The sequence below is a fragment of the Carcharhinus amblyrhynchos genome, chromosome 9 (genome assembly GCF_965287045.1).
Source record: "Carcharhinus amblyrhynchos chromosome 9, sCarAmb.v2.hapA, whole genome shotgun sequence".
In the NCBI taxonomy this organism is placed as follows: domain Eukaryota; kingdom Metazoa; phylum Chordata; class Chondrichthyes; order Carcharhiniformes; family Carcharhinidae; genus Carcharhinus; species Carcharhinus amblyrhynchos.
In genome coordinates this window covers 47150049-47163029 of record NC_137332.1, presented here as the reverse complement: position 1 = coordinate 47163029, position 12981 = coordinate 47150049, and the positions used below count along the sequence as shown (strand labels likewise).

The window sequence follows — 12981 nt, the reverse complement described above, 5'->3', positions numbered from 1 at the left end:
CAGGTGGATGGGAACCCGATAACTATTCAGATAGGCCAGTTAATATATTAATAGGCTGAACCTCAATACAATTATCACTGTCTCGCTGACACAACTCCCCCCTTCTTCTCTTGACACACAGCGCTCTCTCTCTGACACACTCCCCCCCTCTCTCTCTGACACACTCCCCACTCTCTCTCTGACACACTCCCCCCTCTCTCTCTGACACACTCCCCACTCTCTCTCTGACACACTCCCCCCTCTCTCTCTGACACACTCCCCACTCTCTCTCTGACACACTCCCCCCCTCTCTCTCTGACACACTCCCCTCTCTCTCTCTCTCTCTGACACACTCCCCACTCTCTCTCTGACACACTCCCCACTCTCTCTCTGACACACTCCCCACTCTCTCTCTGACACACTCCCCACTCTCTCTCTGACACACTCCCCACTCTCTCTCTGACACACTCCCCCTCTCTCTCTGACACACTCCCCCCCTCTCTCTCTGACACACTCCCCCCCTCTCTCTCTGACACACTCCCCTCTCTCTCTCTCTGACACACTTCCCCCTCTCTCTCTCTGACACTCTCCCCTCTCTCTCTCTGACACTCTCCCCTCTCTCTCTCTCGACACACAGCCCTCTCTCTCTGACACTCTCCCCTCTCTCTCTCTCTGACACACTCCCCCCTCTCTCTCTCTGACACACTCCCCTCTCTCTCTCTCGACACACAGCCCTCTCTCTCTCTCTGACACTCTCCCCTCTCTCTCTCTCGACACACAGCCCTCTCTCTCTCTCTGACACTCTCCCCTCTCTCTCTCTCTGACACTCTCCCCTCTCTCTCTCTGACACTCTCCCCTCTCTCTCTCTCGACACACAGCCCTCTCTCTCTGACACTCTCCCCTCTCTCTCTCTCTGACACACTCCCCCCTCTCTCTCTCTGACACACTCCCCTCTCTCTCTCTCGACACACAGCCCTCTCTCTCTCTCTGACACTCTCCCCTCTCTCTCTCTCGACACACAGCCCTCTCTCTCTCTCTGACACTCTCCCCTCTCTCTCTCTCGACACACAGCCCTCTCTCTCTCTGACACTCTCCCCTCTCTCTCTCTGACACACTCCCCCCTCTCTCTCTCTGACACACTCCCCTCTCTCTCTCTCGACACACAGCCCTCTCTCTCTCTCTGACACTCTCCCCTCTCTCTCTCTCTCGACACACAGCCCTCTCTCTCTCTCTGACACTCTCCCCTCTCTCTCTCTGACACACTCCCCCCTCTCTCTCTCTGACACACTCCCCTCTCTTTCACTCTGACACACTCCCCCCTCTCTCTCTGACACACTCCCCACTCTCTCTCTCTGACACACTCCCCCCCTCTCTCTCTGACACATCCCCCCTCTCTCTCTCTGACACACTCCCCTCTCTCTCTCTGACACACTCCCCTCTCTCTCTCTCTGACACACTCCCCCCCTCTCTCTCTGACACACTCCCCCCCCTCTCTCTCTGACACACTCCCCCCTCTCTCTCTGACACACTCCCCCCTCTCTCTCTGTGACACACTCCCCCCCTCTCTCTCTCTGACACACTCCCCCCTCTCTCTCTCTGACACACTCCCCTCTCTCTCTTCCTGACACACTCCCCCCTCTCTCTCTCTCTCCCTGACACACTCCCCTCTCTCTCTCTGACACACTCTCTCTCTCTCTGACACACTCCCCTCTCTCTCTCTCTCTGACACACTCTCTCTCTCTCTCTGACACACTCCCCTCTCTCTCTCTCTGACACACTCCCCCCTCTCTCTCTGACACACTCCCCCCTCTCTCTCTGACACACTGCCCCCTCTCTCTCTCTGACACACTCCCCTCTCTCTCTCTCTGACACACTCCCCTCTCTCTCTCTCTGACACACTCCCCCCTCTCTCTCTGACACACTCCCCCCTCTCTCTCTGACACACTGCCCCCTCTCTCTCTCTGACACACTCCCCACTCTCTCTCTCTGACACTCCCCCCTCTCTCTCTGACACACTCCCCTCTCTCTCTCTCTCTGACAACACTCCCCCCCCGACTCACTCCCCCCCACCTCTCTGACACATTCCCCCCCTCTCTCTGACACACTCCCCTCTCTCTCTCTCTGACAACACTCCCCCCCTCTCTGACACACTCCCCTCTCTCTCTCTGACACAATCCCCCTTCTCTGTCTCACACACTCCCCCCCCTCTCTCTCTGACACACTCTCCCTCTCTCTCTCACACACTCCCCTCTCTCTCTCTCTGACACACTCCCCCCCTCTCTGTGACACACTTTCCCTCTCTCTTTCACTCTCCCTCTCTCTCCCTCTGACACACTCCCCCTTTCTCTCTGGCACATTCCCCCTCACTCTCTGACACACTCTCCCTCTCTTTCTCTGACACACTCTCTCTCTCTGACACATTCCCCCTCTTTTTCTCTGACGCACTCCCCCTCTCCCTTTCTCTGACGCACTTCTCTCTCTCTCTCTGACGCACTCCCCCCTCTCGCTCTCTCTGACTCACCCCCCACCCCCCGATGCACTCCTTCTCTCTGACACACTGCCCCCCTTCTCTCTCTCTCTGACACACTCTCCCTCTCTCTCTCTCTCTCTCTGACACTCCCCCTCACTTTCTGGCACACTCTCCTTCTCTTTCTCTGACACATTCCCTCTCTCTGACACATTCCCCCTCTCTTTCTTTGGCACACTCCCCCTCTCTCTCTCTCTGCATCAAAGAGAGAGGGGTGGAAGTGCACTGCCCCCCAATCTCTCTCCGCCGCACTCCCCCTCTCTCTCTCTGACGCACTCCCTCCTCTCTCTGACGCACTCCCTCCTCTCTCTGACGCACTGCCCCTCTCTCTCTCTGAAACACTCCCCCCTTCTCTCTCTCTGACACACTACCCCCTCTCTCTCTGACGCATTCCTCCTCTCTCTGACACACTCCCTCCCTCTCTCTCTCTGAAACACTCCCCCTCTCTCTCTCTCTGACGCACTCCCCCCTCTCTCTCTGACGCATTCCTCCTCTCTCTGACACACTCCCTCCCTCTCTCTCTCTGAAACACTCCCCCTCTCTCTCTCTCTGACGCACTCCCCCCTCTCTCTCTCTGACACACTCCCCCTCTCTCCCTCTGACACACTCTCCCTCTCTCTCTCTAGCACAACCTCCTCTCTCTCTGATGCACTCCCCCTCTCTCTCTGGCGCACTCCCCTTCTCTTGCTCCCCCTCTCTCTGATGCACTCCTCCTCTCTCTCTGATTCCACGTTCTCTCTGATTCTGTCTGATTCTCGCTTTGCTCCTTTCTCTCATTCTGATTCTGCCTCTCGCTCTCTCTCCCTGCTCCTGTCTCTTAATCCAATCCAATCATCAGGTTCCAAGCAAGGGCAGGAATCCGAGTGATAATTGGAGTAAAGCAGAAAATAGGCAAGAGGAAGCAGAGGAAGGAGGCAGATGAAGTTTTGAAGAATAGATAGGTTATGTCTTTGAAACATACAAGATGTTGTATTTCTCTGCTTGGGAATCTAAGATACAGTCTCAGGACAAAGGGTTAGTTATTTCAAACTGAGGTGAGCAGAAATTTCTGCATTCAGTGTATTGTGAATCTTTGAAATGGTCTATCCCGGAGAATCAGGAAAATACTCAACGATGGAATATCCAAGGCTGGAACAGGCAGAATTTTGATCTCTCAGGGAATCAAGAGATTTGGGGAATGGTGGGGGTGTGACAGGGATCTGTGGGTGATGGCTGCAGAGGAAAGGAAAGTGTAGTTCAGGCTGAAGGTCAGCACTGAATGGGTGAAGTGGGCTCAAGAGACCGTATGGCGTATTTCTGCTCCTTTTTATAAGTTCGTATAAAAGAGAGGACAGGAAAGGAGTGTGCAGAGAAGGAAGAGAATAAAGGAGGGCTGGGGAATGGAGATGGAGAGAGGAAGGGAGGGAGAGGGGAGACAATGGAGGAAAATATGGACAAAAGAGATGATCAGGAACATTAAACGTGGGAATGCCATTCAGCTCCTCAAACTGTTCAGTTCTTCAGAAAGTTCATGGTTGATTTGTACTTCATCTTTATTTACTGCCCTGATTCACATCCTTTGTTAAAGTAACTAATAAAAACTTGCTGATCTGAGGCTTGAAAATTTCAGTTAACCCAACAGTCCCAGCCTTTGGGCATTGCATTTCTGTCTCCATTTTCCTTTGTGTGAAAAAGCCTTTCCTACTTTCACTCCTGTGTGATCTAACTTGAACTTTATGACTCTGCAGGTTTTCTGGCTGTTCTCGCAGGCGGGATCTTCTGATCATGGGTTTCCCAGTGCTGAAGCCTGCCATGGACTAGCATTTAATACTTGTCCCTAACTGTCTTCCATTTCAGAGGGCATTTGAGAGTCAACCACATCGCCATGGATCTGGAGTCACATGTAGGCCAGAGAAAACTTCCTTCCCTAAAGGACATTAATGAACCAGATAGGTTTTTATGATAATCAACAATTCCAGGTTTGTATTGAATTCAAATTTCAGCATCTGCCAAGGTGGGATTGGAACCCAGGTCTCCAGATCTTGCCCTGGGTCTGTGGATTACTAGTCCAGTGATAATACCACAATGCCAGCGCTTCCCCATTGAGTGGCCTTTTGTTCTAAGTTAACCCTTTAAGGCATGGTATTTCTATGGTGAATCTGTGCTGTCACTCTTCCAAGGCCATGCAATGTTCCTGAGGTGGACAGTAGCTAGATGCAATTCTCCAGCTGGAGTCTGACCAAGGTTCTGTAAACCCAAAGCTTTACTATTCTGGTTTCTCCTCGCTATCTTTTTAAAAATTTGCACATGGGTTGGGAGTTTTGCTTGCACAGCCAGTATTTATTGTCCATCTTTAATAGCTATTGAGAATGTGATGATGAGTCACCTTCCTGAACTGTGGCAAACCCACATGGACAGCTGGGCTGAATGTGTTTTTCTCATGTCCGATGCCTTGGTGAGTGCCATGTGCTGTCTGGCTTAATTCTTATTCAATCTTTTACTGCGGCTTGCTAGGCTATTTCAAAGGTCAGATTGCTGTGGGTCTGGAGTCATGTGCAGGCCAGACCAGGCAAGGGGCAGGCAGATTTCTTTCCCTAAAGGCTATTACTGAACTCATTGAGTTTCTAAACTCTGCAGTCCAGTATCATTCACCGATCGTTCAAATACTCTCTCACACTTATTTTCCATTAAGCAGTGGCTCGATTTTAAAATTCCCACCTTTGTTTACAAATTCTTCATTACCTGATCCTACTTTATTTCTGCAGCTGCCATCAATTACTTGAATAATTATTTGAAATAAAAGTATTCCTTCAATCTTGGCCTTTTCCACATCCCCGATTTAATCGTTTTACCACTGGTGCCCATGCTTTTAGCTACTGAGGCTCTAAGCCCTCGAATTGCCTCCTCAATCCTGTCTCGCTGTCTTTCCTCCATTAAGACAGCCTTGAGAAGCTACCTCGGTGACCAACTGCCCTAATATTCCATGTAACTTGGTATCAAATGTCTTATGACAGCATCCAGTGAAGCATCTTGGGATGTTTTACATGTTAATGGTACAATGCCAATACAATTTGTACCATGAGGCAAATTTACAGTTCAAGGAATTAAAACATAAATACAGAGTAGTGCTTTAAAACAAAACACAACTGCTATAAATCTGAATTAAGAGCAGGAAACGCTTTTCCAAGAAAAATACACAGAAACTGATAAATTAACACAACAGGGCAGTTAACATCCAAAAGAAAAATATTAGTTAATGATATGGATGAAATCCTTTGTCAGAGCTGGTTCCAGGTTCCACCTAATTGCTAACTTTGTAAGGAGAGAAAAGAGCTGACATTCTAAGTCCAGAGGATCCTTTTTCAGAGCTTTGACACAGGGTCATGTGGACTTGAAATGTCAGCTCTTTTCTTTCCTTACACATGCTGCCAGACCTGCTGAGATTTTCTAGCATTTTCTCTTTTGGTTTCAGATGCACAGTAATTTGTTTTTATTTTAAAATTGTTAACTTTTCCTTATTTTTCAGATGCTTACTAGTATTTTTTGTGTTCGGTACAAACATCTATGCCAATTGACTTTCTAAATGAACAGCATTCTTTAAAAGGCAACTTACAATTGACTGTAATGTGAACTCTTCGTGTATCCGGAGAAGACACGTCATTGTTTGCGAGACATTCGTAGTCTCCAGCTTGGTCCCGAGTAATGCCAGTAATCTCAAGGTATTCACCTTCACTGTCAAAGTCTTTTGCTGAAAGTAATAACACAGTGTTAAAAGATCAGAATCTATTTGACTGCATGACTTATAATGTGAAATTGATACTTTGTTTTGTGTACTTTAATAGAATCATGTAAAATTATTAGTGTAATGTATTGACTAACCAGAGAGAGACAAGGGACACTTTAAATTGAAAAACAAGCTCTATTATACATCTATAACAAGGTGGGTATAAATATGCTCCTTGTACATATCTTTTAAACCTTGTGCACATTGTCAGCCCCTTAACTATTTCTATAATTGAGTTCACTGACCCTTCAACAACATGATTTACTCCATTTTTAAAGTCTTGTACACATCAGCTAATCTCACATCAACTAAATGCACTGACAACAAAATAGGTTTTCTTTTCTCAGGAGGTCTTTGTCATGTTACCCATTATATGGACTTGTTTATTTGCGTGTGCATAGAATAGAAATTATATTGGAAATTAAGTACAATTATTCCTTTAAGTTTCTTAATTAATGTCCAAGGTACTAATAAGAAACATTCTCTCGGTAACTGATGAATGCATGGAATATAACCATGCAATCCATGAATTTCCATGTTCCAATCACTCTGTGCTGAGTTATCTTGCCTCAGCTGGAGCTACTGAAAGGGTAACGAATGCCTTAACCACGGTTCCTGATGTAACTGCATCCAGCAACTCCTGATAGAATGCTACATGTACAATATACTGGCATTTGATCTTTGTTTTTTCATTCCTAGCATTTGCAAGCTGTGAGTTGTTGAGAACATTGACTTGCACTTCATGTTACCTCAGACCCACCCATATTCTCCAAGAAGACCTTCTGAGAACTGCTTGTTATTGGCTGGAATGAATTCTTCTCCTTGCCTACAGCAGTTATTATGATCAGTCAAGATGACTATGTTATCTCAGTCCATTCTTCATTTACTCATCAAAATTGCAATTAGCCACATCTGCATTCCCCATTAGCTACATCTGGCTCTTGGCTAACTTATTGGACACCTGTGTTTTGCAACATTAAGGGAAATTCCCCAGAGTTTTGTTAAATTCGCTGGTGGTTTTTAATTTCTTCTAAGAGAGTACATTGTTAAGTGACATATTGCTGCATTGTATCACAAGCTTTCAAAGCTTGATAAACTTCTCCATTTTCTTTTTGTCTTTTATATTTCTTTACACTGACTTGGTCATGTAATCCCCAACTTTGTTTGTCTCCAAACTGCTATCTCAAAGTAGTATATAATGATATTGTCTTCACAAAAGAAGAACCTCAGCAGATATCTCCATGCCAAGGCAACGCAATCTCATTATCTATGTACAGTCAATGATGAAGATTGGAAGACTCTACATAACCAGGGAGATGCTGAAATTTATGGAGTCGACCATTCTCTTATGTTCATGCAAAGATAGTTATATACTTCCAATGTGCTTTATGTACTAGTCCCTATCTGTCAGAATTGTGATGGAAATTGAACAAGCTTGCTAAGAATGCCAGTTAAGGGTGGGGGCAGGGCATTGGGGGGGGGGGCGGCATTGGTATTTTCTGATACTCTTTGCTGGTTTGGCTTTGTCAAATTTCCACTGGCTGTTGTTGAACCAGCTTGCACGCAGGCAGATCCTGAGATGAGGAGGCAAAGAAGTGCGGGGGGGGGTGCTGGTAGGGAGCTGGGGAAGACAATCCTGCTTGGCAGCAGTGCACAGTATTTCTGTGAAGATTCTGTAGAAAATAAGTTTTTAAAAAGTTCTCATTAGGACTAGTGGTCATTCCCTTGCAACGGTGTTAGAATCTAATTGGCATAGACAAAGGCCCCAACTCCCCTACTGACCAAACAGTCGCTGGCTTCCAATTTGACAATTGGAGAAGATTGGCGATAGGGACTGGATTCTGATTCACAATTTTAGATCCAAAATAGAACAGGAGAAATAATATTTAATTTCTCCCACTGAATCTGAGTGGAGGTGCTTGCAATTGCTGCTGACATACTGTTAGAAGTGCCATACATTTAGATGGTGGGTAGAACAGTTCTTGCATTAGTCTTCTGTCTCAGCCGCTCCCACTCTTTCAAAGGAAACACCATTGTTGAACTTGATGCTAGAGCAATTTTGCAGTTTATTGAAAAACTCATCCTTTAGATAGCATCCCCTTCCTTGATCACCACTGGAACTCTGCCAGCTCCCTCTTGTGCTTAAGTTCAGGATTTAATTAAGTTAATTATAATGGTATGAAAGTGAAATACATTTTCAGCAAATTTGTATATTCCACCTTCATTGTTTATCAAGCGAAAACAAAATGCATTGTCTACATCCTAATTCAGAAATATCTGCACTCAGAGACAAGTTAGAAACTAAAATCAGAGGGTGAATATTAAAGCCCCCCACCCTCCACGCGGGTATATTATCAGTGAGGGGAGCACATTTAGTAGGTTGAGTGGGTAGCTCTGCTGCCCAACCCAATCTCATAATATGAGGGGTGGGTAAGGCTGCCCATTTACCTGTCTGTTCATAGACACATTGAGGCTCTTACCTGTCCAATTAAGTGGCAATTAAAGACCTCCATCTGCCTGCATTAGCATAATATGCTGGGCAGTGGAAGGCAGGCAAGAGTAAGAAGGTTGATTTTTCACCACAGTTGCTGAAAGGGCGGGAAGGAAATGGGGTACATCCTTTAAGTGGTGCCATGTGCATATTGAGGAGCTCCACCCACCAAGATAATAACTACCCTCTTTGTGCCTTCATGCCTGGCCAACAAAACCCACCTGCCCATCCACTCACTGCCCCTCCTGCCAAAGAAAACGTGGACCTACCCACTCTCCCATGTTCATTTTTGATCTTTGAGTGCCTGCTTGCAACCCCAGCAGCTCCTACTACTCACTGCTGGAACTGCAGGAGCTTCCAGCCAATCTAATTGCAGCACAGTGGTTAGCACTGCTGCCTCACAGTGCCAGGGATCCGGATTCAACTCCAGCCTCGGGTGACTGTGCGTGTTTTCCCTGTGTCTGCATGGGTTTCCTCTGGGTTCTCCAGTTTCCTCCCACACTCCAAAGGCATGCAGATTAGGTTGATTGGCCATGCCAAATTACCCCTTGGTGTCAGAGGGAATAGCAGGATAAATATGTGGGGTTATGGGGATAGGACCTGTGTGGGATTGTTGTCAATACAGGCTTGATGGGCTGAATGGTCTCCATCTGCACTGTAGGGATTCTATGACTCTATAATTGGTTAGCAGCTCTTGATGGCAGGATTTCCTTGCTCTGAGAGGAGGCACTTAAGGTGTCATTCAGCCCATTAAATGGTTACAGTATAGAAGGAGATCAATTGGCCCATTGTGTCTACGCCAGCACTCTGCAAGAGAACTCACTTCTTGCCTTTTCCTATAATCTTGTGATTCTTCTTCTCCTTAGATAACTATGTAATTCTCTTTGGAAAGGCACAATTGAATCAATCTCTACCACATTCTTAGGCGTAGCATTCCAGATCCTAACTACAAAAATCAATAAAAAGGATTTTCCTGTGTCAACTTTGGTTCTTCTGTCACTCACCTTAAATTGATGTCCTCTGGTTCTTGACCCAATTGTCAATGGGAATAGTTTCTCCCTAACTAATCTATCCAAATCTGTTATGATTCTGAAAATCTCTATCAAATTTATCTTAACCTACTCTTCCTTTAGGAGAACAGTTGGAATCTATCCAATAAACTGACCATACAATTAATGCCATATTACAGACATACTTTTCTTCATTGCACAATTGCAGGCAGTAACTCAACACATCAAAAAATGTATGCTTACACCCAGGGGCGTAGCCAGGTTCTAAAGTTAGGGGGAGCGAACACATAAAAAAGGTGCCACAACTCATAACCAAATACTTTTAAATTCATTATACATTTTTATTTTGTATTTAAAATCAAAACATAATACAAACACGTGTGTTATTTAACTATTTTACATTTCAAACATAAAATGAAAACAAAACAAAGCAATATGAAAAAGGTATGAAGCAACTACAACAACTTCTTTTGCCTAGGATTCATTCTAACAAAGATATCTATTACTTTATTATAATAAGAACATAAAAAATAGGAGCAGGAGTAGGCCATCTAGCCCTTCGAGCCTGCCCCGCCATTCAATAAGATCATGGCTAATCTGAAGTGGATCAGTTCCACTTTCCCGCTTTCTCCCCATAACCCTTAATTCCCTTATCGATCAGAAATCTATCTACCTGTGACTTAAACATATTCAACGAGGTAGCCTCCACCACTTCAATGGGCAGACAATTCCAGAGATTCACTAGCCTCTAAGAGAAGAAGTTCCTCCTCAACTCTGTTCTAAACTGTCCCCCCACCTTATTTTGAGGCTGTGCCCTCTAGTTCTGGTTTCCTTCTAAGTGGAAAGAATCTCTCCACCTCTACCCTATCTAGCCCTTTCATTATCTTATATGTCTCTAATAAGCTCACACCTCAGCCTTCGAAACTCCAATGAGTACAGGCCCAATCTACTCAATCTCTCCTCATAAGCTAACCCCATCATCGCCGTATCAACCTGGTGAACCTTCTCTGTACTCCCTCCAAGGCCAATATATCCTTTCGCAAATAAGGGGACCAAATTTACACACAGTACTCTAGCTGCGGCCTCACCAGTGCCTTGTACTGTTGCAGTAAGACCTCCCTGCTTTTATATTCTATCCCCCTCATTATAAAGGCCAACATTCCATTTGCCCTCTTGATCACCAGCTGCACCTGCAGACTGAGTTTTTGCGATTCATGCACAAGGACCCCCAGGTCCCTCTGCACAGTAGCATGTTGTAATTTTTCACCATTTAAATAATATTCCATTTACTATTATTTCTTCCAAAGTTATTTTTTATTTCTTCCATAACCTACCTCAGTAGCCAACTGTCTTTCAATGGAGACCATAGCTAACCCAGACAATCTATCCTTGCCCATTGTAGAATGAAGGTAGGACTTTTATGTGTTTGAGCTGGCTAAAGGATCAATCCACAACTGCGCTAGTTATTGGTAAGGTCAGAAAAATGTGGTACAATATGGACAGGTTAGGATAATCACTAAATCTATTTACTCACCCAATGTCAGCTGGTGATGTCCGTCGGCGAGGGATGCTTGGTCTCAACTGCCTGTTCGTTGCGGTGGCTGCATATTTATGTCCTTTGCGGCCTCTGCAATTATCCTCATGATTGCATGCCCTCTTGGGAGATTGCATTCCTTCCTCGCTGCCTGAAGTCCCCACATCCGTATCGCATCCCACAATTGCAGTACACGGATTGAGGACTTCAGATCTCGGGAAGAGATCTGAGGGGCCAGTGAGGAACACACCATTGAAAAGGCGCCACTTTTGAAGAATGTGCTCACGGGGAGCATCGCTCCCTCCCCTCCCCTCTAGCTATGCCGCTGCTTACACCCTTGTTATATCTAATGAAGCTCATCATTAATTTAAGAAGAGCAAAAAAAAAATAGGATAAGTACATAAACACTGTTAGTTTGGGTGATTTGTTGTATATTCTTGCTCCCTTCAATTATGTTCTCCATCAATGTAATGTTTTGATTTCTTTGAGTGAACTGTAAACCACATTTACTAAATGATCCCCAAATAATGAAATTACCAACAAGATTTCACAATTTGTAACATCCACATGAATCAGAACCAATAAAAATTAAACATAAGTTAACAGGCAAAATATACATCAAATGAAAAGGTAAATTTCACTTTAAGTAGTTGATGTAACAAAGAAAAGTCTTACACAACTACAAGCGTACCCTTTCAGTGTGTATGACATGATTTAGCTACACAGTTCCACAATATGCTGTTCTTAATTAAAATGGGAGAGATCAGGAATCCTATCCGACAGCAGTTTTCACCTTCAAGTTTCACAGGTGCGATTCTCATCAGCAAGACACACTTCCACAAACCCTCTCTCCCTCGGGTCGCAATAGTCCTACTGGTAGCTTTTCAGAATTCCTTTCAACCAACCAGCCAATATTAATCATTCATGGCTTGGTCACCTCTGGGAAAACACCCAGCTCTTCAGCATCTCTGAGTTATTCACACAGATTTCCAGGTTTTTGATCTTTTTAGCCAGCTTGTACAGTACATCTAAGAGCTTGTCTCTCTTTTTCTGCCAAACAGAAAAACAGACATCTTCCTGGGATTGATTTGTCTTCTCCTCACAAGAATTCTGTGTTCCTCATTCTGCTTTCTCCTTATGTCTGTATTTACGTGCTGTTTGCCTTCATTCTCCAGCTCTTCCGCTTGAACCTCAGCTGTTGGTGATGCTCATTTTGCTGCTGGAGTTGTTGGTGGTAGTGCGTCCTCTGTTTATAATCCTCAGAAAAGCTGTGTAATGGATCAACATAAGCTTCCCCATTTCGTAGTGAAGGCAGGCAACAGGGAACTCCAGCTCAGGATCTATGAAGCACCAGCAGGTGAAATGCCTTCCAAAAAATTGACTCATCTGTCAATTAATGAAAACATCCTCAAAGAAGAAATGCTTTGACCTCGATGGCTGCGGTTGAAGTGGTAATGGGGAGATACGTTATAAGCGGGATGGAGGAAGAAATACACTGGCGTTGAATAAATTGGTTGGATGGAGGAATGTTGTTCAGACGGTGGTGATGAGAGGCAGTGGTGTAGGCTCCAAGATGTGGTCAAGAAAACATAGCATTGGCATGATGCTCAATGGTGTTCAGCTTTTCCTAGGATTGGTTAGAATCTGAGCAAGGTGACAAAATAATTGATTTTTTTT

The 12981-nt window shown here is 45.2% G+C and overlaps 1 protein-coding gene across 1 annotated transcript in view; it reads right to left on the bottom strand.

Annotated features, from left to right (window-relative positions):
* Positions 1 to 12981, bottom strand: part of negr1 (neuronal growth regulator 1) — a 518020-nt gene that overhangs the window by 104866 nt on the left and 400173 nt on the right. The window contains exon 4 of the mRNA XM_080195565.1: positions 6099 to 6233. Within this exon, the coding sequence (XP_080051691.1) occupies positions 6099 to 6233 (135 nt within the window). The remainder of the gene's footprint in view (positions 1 to 6098; positions 6234 to 12981) is intronic.